The sequence below is a fragment of the Diadema antillarum genome, unplaced genomic scaffold (assembly GCF_040938485.1).
Source record: "Diadema antillarum isolate AM-2024a unplaced genomic scaffold, OU_Dant_1.0 seq00001873_RagTag, whole genome shotgun sequence".
NCBI classification, from domain to species: Eukaryota; Metazoa; Echinodermata; class Echinoidea; order Diadematoida; family Diadematidae; genus Diadema; species Diadema antillarum.
The window spans coordinates 324,706-337,862 of NW_027272542.1; the positions used below are offsets into that span (position 1 = coordinate 324,706).

At 36.9% G+C, this 13,157-nt stretch overlaps 1 protein-coding gene across 1 annotated transcript; it reads right to left on the reverse strand.

Moving 5' to 3' along the window:
- Positions 1-7,406: 7,406 nt before the first annotated feature.
- Positions 7,407-11,868, reverse strand: LOC139712908 (zinc finger MYND domain-containing protein 12-like). Its single transcript, XM_071624686.1, has 5 exons — positions 11,703-11,868; positions 10,589-10,758; positions 9,728-9,974; positions 8,843-8,988; positions 7,407-7,556 (listed from the first exon to the last, which is right to left on the reverse strand). Exons 1-5 carry the CDS (start codon positions 11,866-11,868, stop codon positions 7,407-7,409), a joined length of 879 nt encoding a protein of 292 aa, XP_071480787.1.
- Positions 11,869-13,157: the final 1,289 nt, after the last annotated feature.

The following is a 13,157-nucleotide window of genomic DNA, read 5'->3' on the forward strand; positions in this document are numbered from 1 at the left end:
CGATCAGCCGTCAGTTTGTTGGCAGAGAAAAGTAACAGTCAAATCTGGATTTTTGTTATTTTGAAATCAAGTGTGACGTTCTACTAGAAATCGTTTTGTTTTAGTTAAGAACCAATTTCCATCACAATGTCAATGGGAATCTTCCCGCTTTACACTCTGTACTTCATATAACTTACTATTTTAACATGTGTATATATGCTCTTATCTGTAGCTGCTTGAAATTTTCCACTTAGCTGATGGCTCATGCTTCCTAAGTCTTTCACTTTCTTCACCTTATCCCTTGACCTTTGGTCTTCAGAGATGACAATCTCAAAATCCAATCTGTGGTCGTTCATGTGTCGCACCTCCTAAGAGATAGTAAGTCTAGTCCTTGTTTCTGGCAGTTTCTTATGAATCACGTAACTTTCAAATTTAATGTTGGCCTTTGATCCTGACCATATCAAGCTCAAAATCAAGAGATATCTGCCACGTCATATGAAGTCTTATTGAATATCCATGTTGAATATCCCTAAAAGTTGGTATAAGTCATGGGGTAAAGGTATAATATTACAGCTAGGCAGCTCAACAATACACCAAGTCAATAATTTCCCATCAACTTGCTCTCAGGAATGGAAGGTTATCATCTATATATCTAGAAATAATCTCATCTAATAATCTTTGGTACATATTACAGGGGAAAAAAATTTTTGACATTGATTATCGCTGATTATGAAGATATATACTAGTGTATTGATTCTGAACAATTTGAAATAAATCATCAAATTGGATGCATTATGGGAGATGATGTGGTTGTCAGTATGCCGGGGAGAAAAGTAACTGTCAAATCTGGAGTTTTGTTGATTTGAGTCTTATTGAATATCCATGGTGATTACATATTTTCAAGGATCACCACGTAAAAGGGTAAATTTCATTGACTTCTCTCTCTCTCTTCAACTTGGTATGATCATAGTGATCTTTACAAAGTGTTATTCAGCTGCTTCAAGTCATTGTAAAGTTGTGATGGTAGCAAGAAATACTCCGCATTTATATAAAAAAGTAAACGCTAAATATCTTCAACATTATCGTGTGGAAAAGGCATAAATATAATACATCCATCTCATTCCTTTTTCCTTTTTTTTTTTGCATGCAGTATGGAAGATAAAGGTCAATATAAGTAGATGGAAGTACTAGTGTAATATGTATGTTACTTTTGTCATGGGAATTATTTTTGCAGAATTTGTTTTTGATTTTCAAAATGCTTTCCAGAGACAACCAAAACAAGAATGAAGAATGCTTTAAAGTGCCTTGTGTCACATGTGAATGTGTATTAATCTGCAGGTAAGGTAGTGATCTGAGGTGCTTTAGAGCACAAGGGCATTGTTTGTGCATGAGGCGCAGCAAGGTGTAATAGGTTGGCAGATAAGCTTAGTGGTCAATTCATTTTCATGGATAGATTTTTCTTTGAAAATGTGAAAAAAAAAATCAATGTTATATGGTGGTTCCTTCTCATCCAGCTCACATATTAATTTTTATGCTGGAAAAGCATGTGTTCTTGCTTTATTTAGCAGTTGGTTTATTTCATATAATGCCTTAATAGACAGCCAACATAGACATAATTTTGTAGCTTCATCCTTTGGATGTACAAATCCAAAGTACCTGTACATGTTTGTGTAGCATATTTGTTTTACAGAAGAGTTGTACATATGAAGATTCCTTCCTATGACATTCAGTCCATGTCTTGCAAAGACCTTGTAGTCGTAAAGTGATAAATTTAGTAGAGATTTTGATGTGTTCTTTATTGTAAATAGCAAAATAATTGAAATCTTTTATCAAAATAAAAAGAAGGAACTACAACTGTACTATGCAAGCAGAGGTGCAGTTGCACCCATTCCCTGCTTCGCAAGGAATGTCTAGCATTCGATCAATTTAGAAATACATGTACTATGGCAACAACATGCCTTCTACAGCTGCCACAAAATTTACCATTTACAGTGAGTATTAAAGTCATCATGCAGAGAGAGAATGTATTTTGTAGAATCAAACTTGGAATAAGCTGCCTCAACATGACAGACACACACAGGGCATTCAGACGCAAAAAATAAAAAATTATACTAGAATGGTATAGCTATACCAAAACGGTATAGCTATACGATGAATTTATACGTCTGAATGCTGACTAACGAAACGACGTATAACGAAACGACGTATAGCAAAACGATGGTTAGAGCATCGTTTCGAACTAGAATTCGATAACGAATCAGCATTCCAACGTGTCCATTGTGCGTCTGAACGTATGGTGAGCATAGAACGGTATAAATGGGCGGGGCTAAATGGGAGCGAGAACGAAAGGTGACCTTGTACCTGTCACTCATGACCATAACAACATGCGCCGTGAGAAACTGCACATCTATACGACGTTTTTCCGGAATGGTCGAAATTAGCGTCTGAATGGTCTGTCGGCTATACGATGATTCTTTATACGTCGTTTCTTTATTGAGTTTTGGTATAAACTGGCTTGCGTCTGAACAGGGGGACACTCTCTCTGCATAACTATCGCAGACAACACTGAACATCTGGTAAATGTGGCAGTAGAAAATTAGAAATCTCAATACATTGTACTGAGTTTTGTGCAATTATAATGGCAAAAGTATTTTTGTAATTGAGTTAAATGTATTTTTTTTTTCCAATGTAAGACTCCATTATCTACCTCTCTGATGATGTTGATTGTCAAAGAATTTTGGGAAAAGGTCAATGCTTTGTTCACTGCATTTCCCATTTAATTACATTATTGTACATTTATGTCCCATTCCAATTTTATTTAAATCATGATAATACTTCGTTGCTTCAAGCTCATAGCATATGTTAATGTCTATGCATGTCAATACCTAAAGGTGTAAATGATATGAGGTATTATGTATACCTAGTTTAGCAGATAACATCACATTACAAGTGGAGAAACTGACTGGGTTTTGTTTGTTTGGGTTTTTTTCCTCTCTCTCATGGTTAACACAAAGTTCTCATGTCCCTCTTTCATGATGTAGATCAAGTGCTTTAAAAAAATGCTACAAAGGTTCACCAACATGATCTTAGGAAATGCTTGATTGATTACAGGTATTTTTCATTAACATATGAATGTGTTCGTACCTTGATTGTCAAAATTCGGGTCTCAGTTTTTTCACGTCAAGACTGTACTTGCACACATTGCATTGTACATTTCTTCACATGACCAAGGAGACCATTATTGTGCCAAACATTCCTGGCTGTTTGCCAAAACAATATTCGACTTAGTAGGTCTTGATCACTTTCTTTTACTGTTGATTTTCTTTTTATTCTATTGTTGTTTTTGTTTTGGCTTCAGTTCCTTCTTTTTGTGTAGCTGTTGTGCAGAAGGCATGACACTTTCGTAGGACCAAAAATGCATTACTGACAGAATGCCGATGTTTTTGGTTTATCAATCCACGCATGGCTTCATTTGCCATAGTTCTCGTTATACAGTGGAAACTCAGTATAACAAGAGCCTTGGGACCAAGACAATTTGTTCTTTATATTAGATATTTTGTTATATCAGTAGTCAATAAACAATACAAAACAAAGGAAATAGGAATTCATTGGAACTGGAGAATTTAGTTTGTTATATCAGGCATTTTGTTAAATCAGATCTCTTTATATCGAGTTTCCATTGTAAATAATGTTCTCATGGTACTTGAGGTGCTCATCGTACTGGGGGGGGGGGGGGGGGAATGAAATCCCTCGTGGTGAAGGTCCAAGCTCACTGAACATTTAAATAAGAATGTCAATTTCCAACCATAACTTCAGCTATGGATATCCACTGATAGGGTAATTTGCTGGAATGGATGAAATTAATGAATTGACAATAATGGTAGAGTGAAATATTCAAGGTCACAAGTTACTGTACTTTCCCCTTTCCAGGCATAACCTCACGTAGGAACATTCAGTTATGATGTAATTACAGTGCACTCCTGTCATAACAAACATGGTTATGGCGGAATTCTTATCACAACTAAGTCATAATTCATGTCATTATATTATCATCTCCAAATATATCTTTTAATGCTTTATTGTTTGGCTATGTACTGAAATTACTTTGTGACGAAAGAAAACTGCCAATCCTGAGGACTTTGTTTTCATGGGAGTCCCCTTTATGTTGTTAGCAAGGACAAAAATAAATGGACATTAAATAATTTATGGAGTTATAGATTGCGCCATTACGGCTAAGAATGCCATTTTCAGCCATAGTGTCAGCCAGGAGAGTCAAGTTAAAAGAACCAGATTGGAAGATATATCCAAGTGTGCCAAGGGGTGAAAGTGTCATTCTGCAGGTCAATGGTCAAGATCATCGAGTTTTATCTGAATGTAAATGAAGAGAAACACTTGTAATGGAATCTAGTGATCATGTGTGAAGATGGAGGCATCCCAATCCACTGCTTGCTGCTACCAAAATGCTCTTATTCATTTATTGCTATACGCATTCCATTTAACTTGTAGGTGTTGGCGGTTGTATTCAGAAATATACGAGGATATGAAGATACAGTGTACATCATCGTATTACCAAAATGAATTGTTGATAATATGCATAATGTCCAGTATGTGTGGTCTGTTATATTTTGTACAGCATCTTATCTACCTACAGAAATTTGGTGTGTATGGAGAAAGGGCAGCACAGTCTGGCTTATGCCGACAAGAGCTTCGTTTTAAAAAGTCTGATAATTGACAAGCAAGTTTGATCTATATTCTGTCACAAAAAAGAACACACACACACACACACACACACACACACATCACAGTACATGTATCTGAGACCAGGGAAGGATGATATCTTGTCCAAACTAAGATGTCGTACCTATTCATAACTTCCAAGAGAAAATGGTGCATTATGTGATTCAATCAAGAAAGACTGTTGAGAGAATACTTATGTTACTTCTCTGGGCTTTTGTCATGCTATTAGTGCAATCAATAAAAGTAACAACACAAACACACTCTCAATGTCTAATAAATTATATATTTTTTTCTTTATTGGGCTATAGGGTTTTGCTAAATTTACAATTGTTATTTTGCTTTTAGCAACATTAAGAAAAGTATATTTACATATGTGCAAAATTGATTTATAACTCATGTTACATACAAATATTTGTGTACAATAAAGACTAACAAGTAAAGAAAAAAACATGTCTTGTGATTTTATTGGTCTATTTCTTCATTTTGCCTCCTTAAAAAGCATCCATGTTTGTGTAGAATATGATAGCACTATTGCAAATGAATACATGTATTTTCAAATTTGATTTGAAAATCACACAATGAATTCAGTGATGATATCCTGTCTAGTTATACACTGTCCAATCCCGTAAGAGTTTGTGACTTGATAAATGCTCCTCAATATAATATTCATTCTAATTACCAGGTAACCACCTTTTCAGATATTTCATATAGGCACTGTCGCTTAAACCATGTACTAGTTTTAGTTTACTTAGTGTTTTGTTTAACACATTTGTGAAATGAAAACTGCCGCTGAAGAACCACCCATTTTGAAATTTTCTAATTTTTGCATCTTAAATCCTTATCCTGGTATCATATTTTTTCCTCAGATCAACAAGAATCTCTTTTTGCCTTGAATAGCTCATTAGTAGTCATACACTAAAAACCAAGATTGCTAGATTTATAATGTAGACATCAAATACATAAGCAGTGCATGAAAGTACAGTTACAGTGGACTCCCGTTATAACGAAGTCCTCGGGACCGGCAGTTTACTTTCGTTATATCAAAATTTCGTTATAACCGAACAAATAAACAATAAGAAGACATAGAGTGGATAATGTTGCGACCTGAATTTTTACTTCGTTGTAACCGTAATATCGTTATAACCGTGTTCATTATAATGGGAGTGCACTGTACTTTTACCACATTTACAACCAATGTTACCAGAAAAGTTAATCACAGCTTTTTAATGAGGTGCATTTAATTAATTTTTGTACTGGTTATGTAACCTTGTTTCCATTGTGTGTCAGTTTTTTTTTTCTTTCTTTTGCAATGAAAGCTTCATATCTTAGGTTGCAATTTTGAAATTTTTAGTTGCATTGGTACATGGGTCTGTAACATCTGTACTATCTGTAGAAAACTGTTTACCATCACAAATAAGGTTGGTTGATCATCTTCATTGACAAACCAGACTCTAAGATAAAGATAAATCATATTCAAGTATCATGCTCTGTGAAAACACATTGATATGTGTAAAGATTCCTGGCAAAAGCCCTGGGCAGAGCAATAGACAATGCCTAATCCTCCCCCACACTTGCATAAAACCAGGAAGCTAACAGTGATGAATACTGGTGTGTGCACTATTGTGCACACCGGTATGCCCAAACAATACAATAGTAGGAAACATTGTGTGTGTCTGTGTCTGTATGAGCCTGTGTTTTGTGCTCACATGAGAGAGCAATGTGTGTTGTTCTTCTGTCTGATAGAGTTACCATTGATGACTGTGTGTTTTCTTTTTTGCTTGTTTGGGTTTGTCTGGCTTCTTTGTCCCACCTAAGTGATTGGACTTAATTATTAAAGTACATAGGTTTGCCATTGAAATGGCCATTAAGTGATAAAAGAACACTATATTTTATGCATTTATAGGTTGGAACTACTTTAAAGGCTCACTTACAAGCCCATACACTGATGCATGTGATTCAAATTTGCACATTCACATTTGTTGGTAATTGTTTCATGCATGCAGGGACTTTCTTGGTATAATATTCCAGATATCCAGAAAATATGGAAAGTATTGTTCCATCACTCACAAGTAGCACACTGAAAATACGTTTTCACACTATTTCTGTGAAGAAAAAAAAAATGTGCTGTTTTAAGAGCACAAAGTTAGACTGATACACAGGTCACTTTTGTGAATTCCAAAAATGATACTGCTTAGCCACCTTGAGTCATGGGAGCATTCATACAACTATTAAACAATTTTTTTTATTATCATAATTTTTTTTTTATAGAACCAGACCCCCCAAAAAAGTCAAAACTGATAGACAGGCTCCCAAATCTCAACAAAATTCAGCAACATCATCTCTGCTTTATACAAAAACCATTGAATGGATTTTGCCATTACTTTTTCATTATTCATAACATAGTGCCTTTATGAACATAAGAGGCTGCAGAATTTGTGCTGAAAGGCTAAAACATGAAATGATGTTGTATTTTGAAGTAGAAATGACAAAAGATGTCAATGTGTCCTTCCCAAACAGCACCCAGCAAACAAGTGTGAGTCTTCAATTCTTTTATCCTTTATTCATATGGCGATGAAAATTTCAAATATGGATTACGCGCTTTTGACTTCACACAGCCAGTGTAAGTGCCAACAAGACTTCCGTTGCGAACACTAGTCCAAACGAACAGACATCTTTGGGCTGTAGTTTGTCTAGTAGGCACTACCCAGAATGCTGCGGTCCTTCTTGCTGGGAAGGGTGTCAAGTGCGTTGCTGAAGTCAGCAATTTGTCCATTCAGCTCACTCTCCTCGTCTCCAGAAGATGACATGAGTGACTGACACTTGTCGGTGAGATCCCTGGCCTATCAGAGAGAAGGGAAAATAGAAATCAAGATCCATGTTTGAAGATGGCAATCATGATTCACAGAGAAGAGATCTTTTCAGCACATACTGCACAGGTCGGCATGTTTGTATCATAGGCATGCTGTGATAAGTCAACCCAATGGACTGTCACTCCAAGCTACAACAACAATTCTGTTCAATGCTTATGACCTCCCAAGTGATGTACTCTTACGAAAGCTACTTTATGTTCGCTTCACTCTTGAACACAAAATACTGCAGATTACAAATACTCCATTGGGCCCTCAAGGTGATGTAAGACAGAAAAGTGTATGAGGTCTCCTAATTGATGAAATCTCAAGGTTTTGATTGTTTATACCACAACATAGTTTTTGTGTTGTCTGAAAGTTTGCATAGTGATGTAAATGAGGAAGAGGGGTTTGGGATAACACCACGTGTATGTAGTCCTTGACAAGATTTTTGTTTGGCAAAAGAAGACCTGAGAAAGAGGAGAATGGAGGAGGGAAGGGACACAGGGAGAATGTGAGGAAAGCAAATAGTGACTGTCAATGGGCAGCAGTGAGCTGAAAGTGGAGGTTGTACTGATGCATCATAAAACCAACAAAAAGTCGCACACCTTGATTTTACGTGATGACTCAAAAAAGGTGAAATGGGTCATCCGAGTCAATCTGGAGTTATTCATGCTTTCTAAAAGAGCTATCCTTATTCTACATTATTCTTCAGCTTGGGATCATAACATGAATGGGAAAGTGTGTTTTCAGCAGTTTTTCTGCAACGCTTTTTAGGGGGAGAGTAGAATGATCAGGTATGTCTTAGAGGCACCTTTTCATTTCTTGAAATACACTCTTCACTTTCAAGTCTAATAACTTTTGAAAGGATAACGCCACTGCTTTGAAAGTTGGCATTAATCATGGACAGAATGTGTTAATAGAACATGCTCAATTTCAGCTAAATCTGATAATCCCTTCATTGTTGTTGCTCCGGTGGTTTACATCCTGTGTTTTGTCACATTCATCGCACAGCTAGCATGGCTTGGTAAAGATTAAGTGCTTGAATAAGCCCTGTACTTCAGAGCCTCTTTTCTCAGTTCACACTTTTCCAGAGTGTGTGCTTTCTTTCTAGTATTTAGATAGGTTAGGGGAGTCCATTTGAATTGATTTATACATCATTTTAAAGCTTAGAGTCTGTCCTTTCAGAATCTGACCTCGATTAAAAATCCACGTCTGGTGACTTTTTGTTGGTTTTGTGCTGCAGGGTCACAAATATAGATACCATCATCTTCTCTCACCTTTGTGATGTCCTCCAGGAGAAAGTGAAGCATGCCTAGGGCATGGCAGACGAGTGCTGTGGTCACAGGATTCTGGCTGCTGGACTGCTCTCTAATGTCATGGATGGAATGCAACACTTGTTTGGCCTCGGCTTCCTGTGCTTCATCTAAAGGGAGACAGCAACAAACACATACTAGTAGTAAATGAGGGTTCAAAGTAGCAGCCATCCTCTCCCCTGCCAAATCTCTGGTGAAACACTTCAAGTTGCCAAACGATACCCTAATACCACAATATAAACTTTACGGGGGGGGGGGGGGGGGGGGGGGGGGGGGGGGGGGGGGGGGTGCCAATACGCTATAAACAAACTTGAAAGAGAAATTTCCAATGTATTTACTCACAACACTAACTTAGCTCTATCATTTTTGGTACTCGAGAAAAAGATTTTCGAAGATTCTTATTATTAAACCCGTTGAGGACAAGTCCCAAGTATACTTCAGGCAAGTATCTACTGAAAATGCGTATTGTAGCAAAATCAGTCCGTCCTCAACAGGTTATCAGGGGGCTTTGGGGTCCCCTGGGGGTCCCTCCAGGGTTGCAAGGTGCCCATTTGAACAAATTGAGATCCTATCCCTCTAGGGATGCTACCTGCCTAGTTTGGTGAAATCCATCACAGGGTTATCAAAATCACGGGTTGTCAAAAAATGTGAAAAGTCAACACAAGATGCACAACTGACACTGGACGATGCATGATCGCAATTGCTCACTTGAGCCTTTGGTTCAGGCAAGCTAAAAACAACTTCAAAGACTCATCTATAGCATTGTTTACATCTGGCAACATAGCAAGGAAGCAGAAGACAAGAATTGAATGGTTTCTCTCATCTGTCAGAGCCAGGTTAAATACAAACCTAGAGATTCTGGTTTCTCCTTTTTCAGTTCCACAGCAACAGCTCCCACACCAGCAGGTGTCTCCGCCCGATGGGTGCGGGCGGAGACCAGCCGCAGGAGGTGCTTGTGCCAGATATCTGTCACACGTGCATAGAGTGAGTCGGCAACATCCATCTGGTTCTGGCGGAAGAAGACATTGGCCATATGGAAGTAGCCACCTGCTGTGCTGATGTCATCGGTGCCATACTGCTCTGATGCATGGAAAATCTACAATTACCAAGCACACAAAGAGACACATAATGCATAAGAGAATATTTTCAAAATTTATAATAAATCACAGTGAACAAGGATGATGACACAGCAGCTTCACATAAGAATGCATGACTGGGTGCTCATGGAAGCAAAACAAAAGAAGAAAGTATGCACAAATTCTACACAGCTGACTCTGTTAAGCAAGTGGTATGGTAATGGAATTTCATTGCTACAGTACTGGAATATGTGAACCTTCCATGTCACCCTTGTTCAGTATAACTTGTTTTGGGTTTTTAAGAGTATCGGTTTATCTGCTTAAAAAACATAATTCCACAAATCTATACATAGCACTAACAATTTACATGATGTTAAATTAGATAATTGTCTGCAATTCCCCTTTAATAATGTGTCAGTTAAACCTAAGAAGTAATAGTTTGGTTGAAATTCTTGTGCTGTGAAGTTAGTATTAAACTCTAATGATAGATCAGATTTGGGATGTACAAACTAGGGTGAGTGCACAGGTAAAGCGCTGCTTTGGGCCAACCTGACACAATGATACAACATGCATTTAAAAAGAAGATAGTCACGGCAATCACTCAGGGAGATAGGTCCATGGAATCAAGTCTTACGTCATCTGCTAAGTTTCGCAGCGCCTCATCAAAGTTGCCCTCGGCAGCATAGAGCAGACCCCAGTTCCTGTACAGCTTTGACTTAATGGCATGGCTGGAGTCTGGTGTCTTTAGGACAGTCCACTGGGCTTGGGCCAGGTACTCTTCTGCCTGCTGCAACTTGTGAAGGCCTGAGGATATAGTTTTAATCAAACATGTATATCATGTCTGGGGAACATTCTGCAAATGATGCATCAGTAACATACTCTCAACAGCACACTTAACTGGACACAGGGCTGAAACTTTTGGTATAAGTCTGTCCATAAAACTTTTCACACATGTAGGCCAAGCCTTATCCCAATGATGTTCATTAAACCTCGGTTGCCTATTTCAGGGGTTCATTAGACATACAACCTTTAGAACTTGGTAAACAGTAGTTTGTGCCTCACGCTACTTAGTACTCATACGATGCTGGAGGGAAATGAACATTCACAACTGCTTTGTCGCATAATCACTTAATTTCTGTAAAGATGCTTTGAGACTTCACAGTATACATGGATTTACTCATTCCATCCTTTGCATTTATGATAGTAGTCAGCGCAAGAAGAAAAGGATTAAAATTAGCTGTCTTTCTTTTCATGTGAAAATAAAACAGATAATTAGAATTAATCAAAGTTTTGATCAGCATATCTGCACCTCATGTAGCATACCTGGGCCATGCTCAAGGAAAATACATTTATGCAGTTTTTCTTAAATTGTGAAAATGAGATGTGGAATGTACAGATAGACAGACAATCGTAACAAACAGCATGCCTCAAGCACCCTTTGGGGCCGAGGCATGAAAGCTACATTCACTTCCACTAATGCTTGCAAAGATCAGATTTACATGGAAAGCTAATTCCTTCAGAAAACACCAAAAACTAAAAGAATCAAAACACATCGTTGACTCAAATAACATGTACATTTACATTGTATCTACTACCAAACTTTGAATTGTAGGACTTGTGAGTTTCTGATGCAGTCACATATATACACGAAAAAAAAAAATCATACATATTCAAAAGTTATTATGTATGGAAATTGTATCAGATGCATGTAACATCAATTGATGGATAGTTATTTTAACAGAACTTACCAATACTAGCTTCAGCTAGGATGAGGTAGGATGGTACAAGCTCTATGCTGTCTAGCCCATGTACATCAATGCTGAACCTAAGTGTCTGCATTGCTGCTGGCACAGCCTGCTCATGCTTGCCTTCAAAGAGGAGTTTCTGTCCAGTGGTCCTCGTTAGCTCAATCATGTTTATCTAGTACGTGACAAAGACCATTGAATGGAAATCAGAGATATAAATAGATCACTATATGCTACAGTCAAGAACACTTTTCTCCTCAAAAGAAGCCATTTTCTTTACATAAGAACCTTTTTTCTTACTGTTCTCCACAAGAGTTTATTTCATGAGTCAAGGAATGATTGCATACATATAATTTCTCAGAACTTGTTCATACTGTAAGACTGTTTTATCACAAATTATCAAAAGTGCAACTTTTACTGTTTAAAAGGCCAGATGAATGAAGTTCTACAGTATGTTTTGCTGAAGTTTTTGAATTCGGTGAAAGTGCAAAACTACCCTGGTAAGACAATGCCTATTACAAAAGTGTTCTCTTCTTTCTATCTTCATTTACTGGAGAACTATCATACACAGTGTATTCAACAAAGTTCAAAATGTTCCCATATGAATACATACACATCTTATACTTACTTACATACTTATCTTATGAAAGCTTAATAAAATCAACTATTGGACCACTCTTGGATCACTTTCAACCACATAATAAAAAAAGGCAAAATGTATCTTAATGGGTCTTTAAGTATTCAATATTCTTCCACCCGGTGTTGCTATGGTGACAAAAGAGATGACTTTTTTTCTATGAAATTCAACTTTAAATAGGACAGGTTGTGCTTTGACAATTTCCATATTTCTTTTTCAAACTTAACATATTATCGTTAAATTAGACATCTTAAGAGGTACAGTTCATATACTCAAATTGGATAAAGAAATCTTTGCCTTTTTTTTTTATTTATATGTTAATGCCTTTGCATATGAGAATATTTCCCTGCATTTACACGGTTTGTAAATTGTCAATCATAAGCAGTAATTTCATGAATACAAGAAGGTATCAAATTCAAATTCAACAACATACACTGACTATATGAATACCGTAATTTCAATTATTCAATCTCACATTAAACCATTTGACTTCAATGTACCTGTTCTTTTTTCTTCAGCTTTTATGGTGTATGTCTCAGCTTTTACTTTGCAATATTGCCAACCAGCTCTCAGTACAAAATAACTATGTACAGTACATAACACTTGAAGAGTTTGTTTGCAAAAACCGATAAGTCCATATTTGCCAAATGGAGATATTTGCGAATAAAGGGCAAGAAAAATAAAGAGAATAATAAGAAAATTTCTGCATCTTTTGACCATAACTCAAAAAATATACCTTTTTATGTAGTGAACAATATATCATTTTAAAAGGTATTATTTTGTACTTTATGACAGAGATCGTACTTCAAAATCTTCAAAAA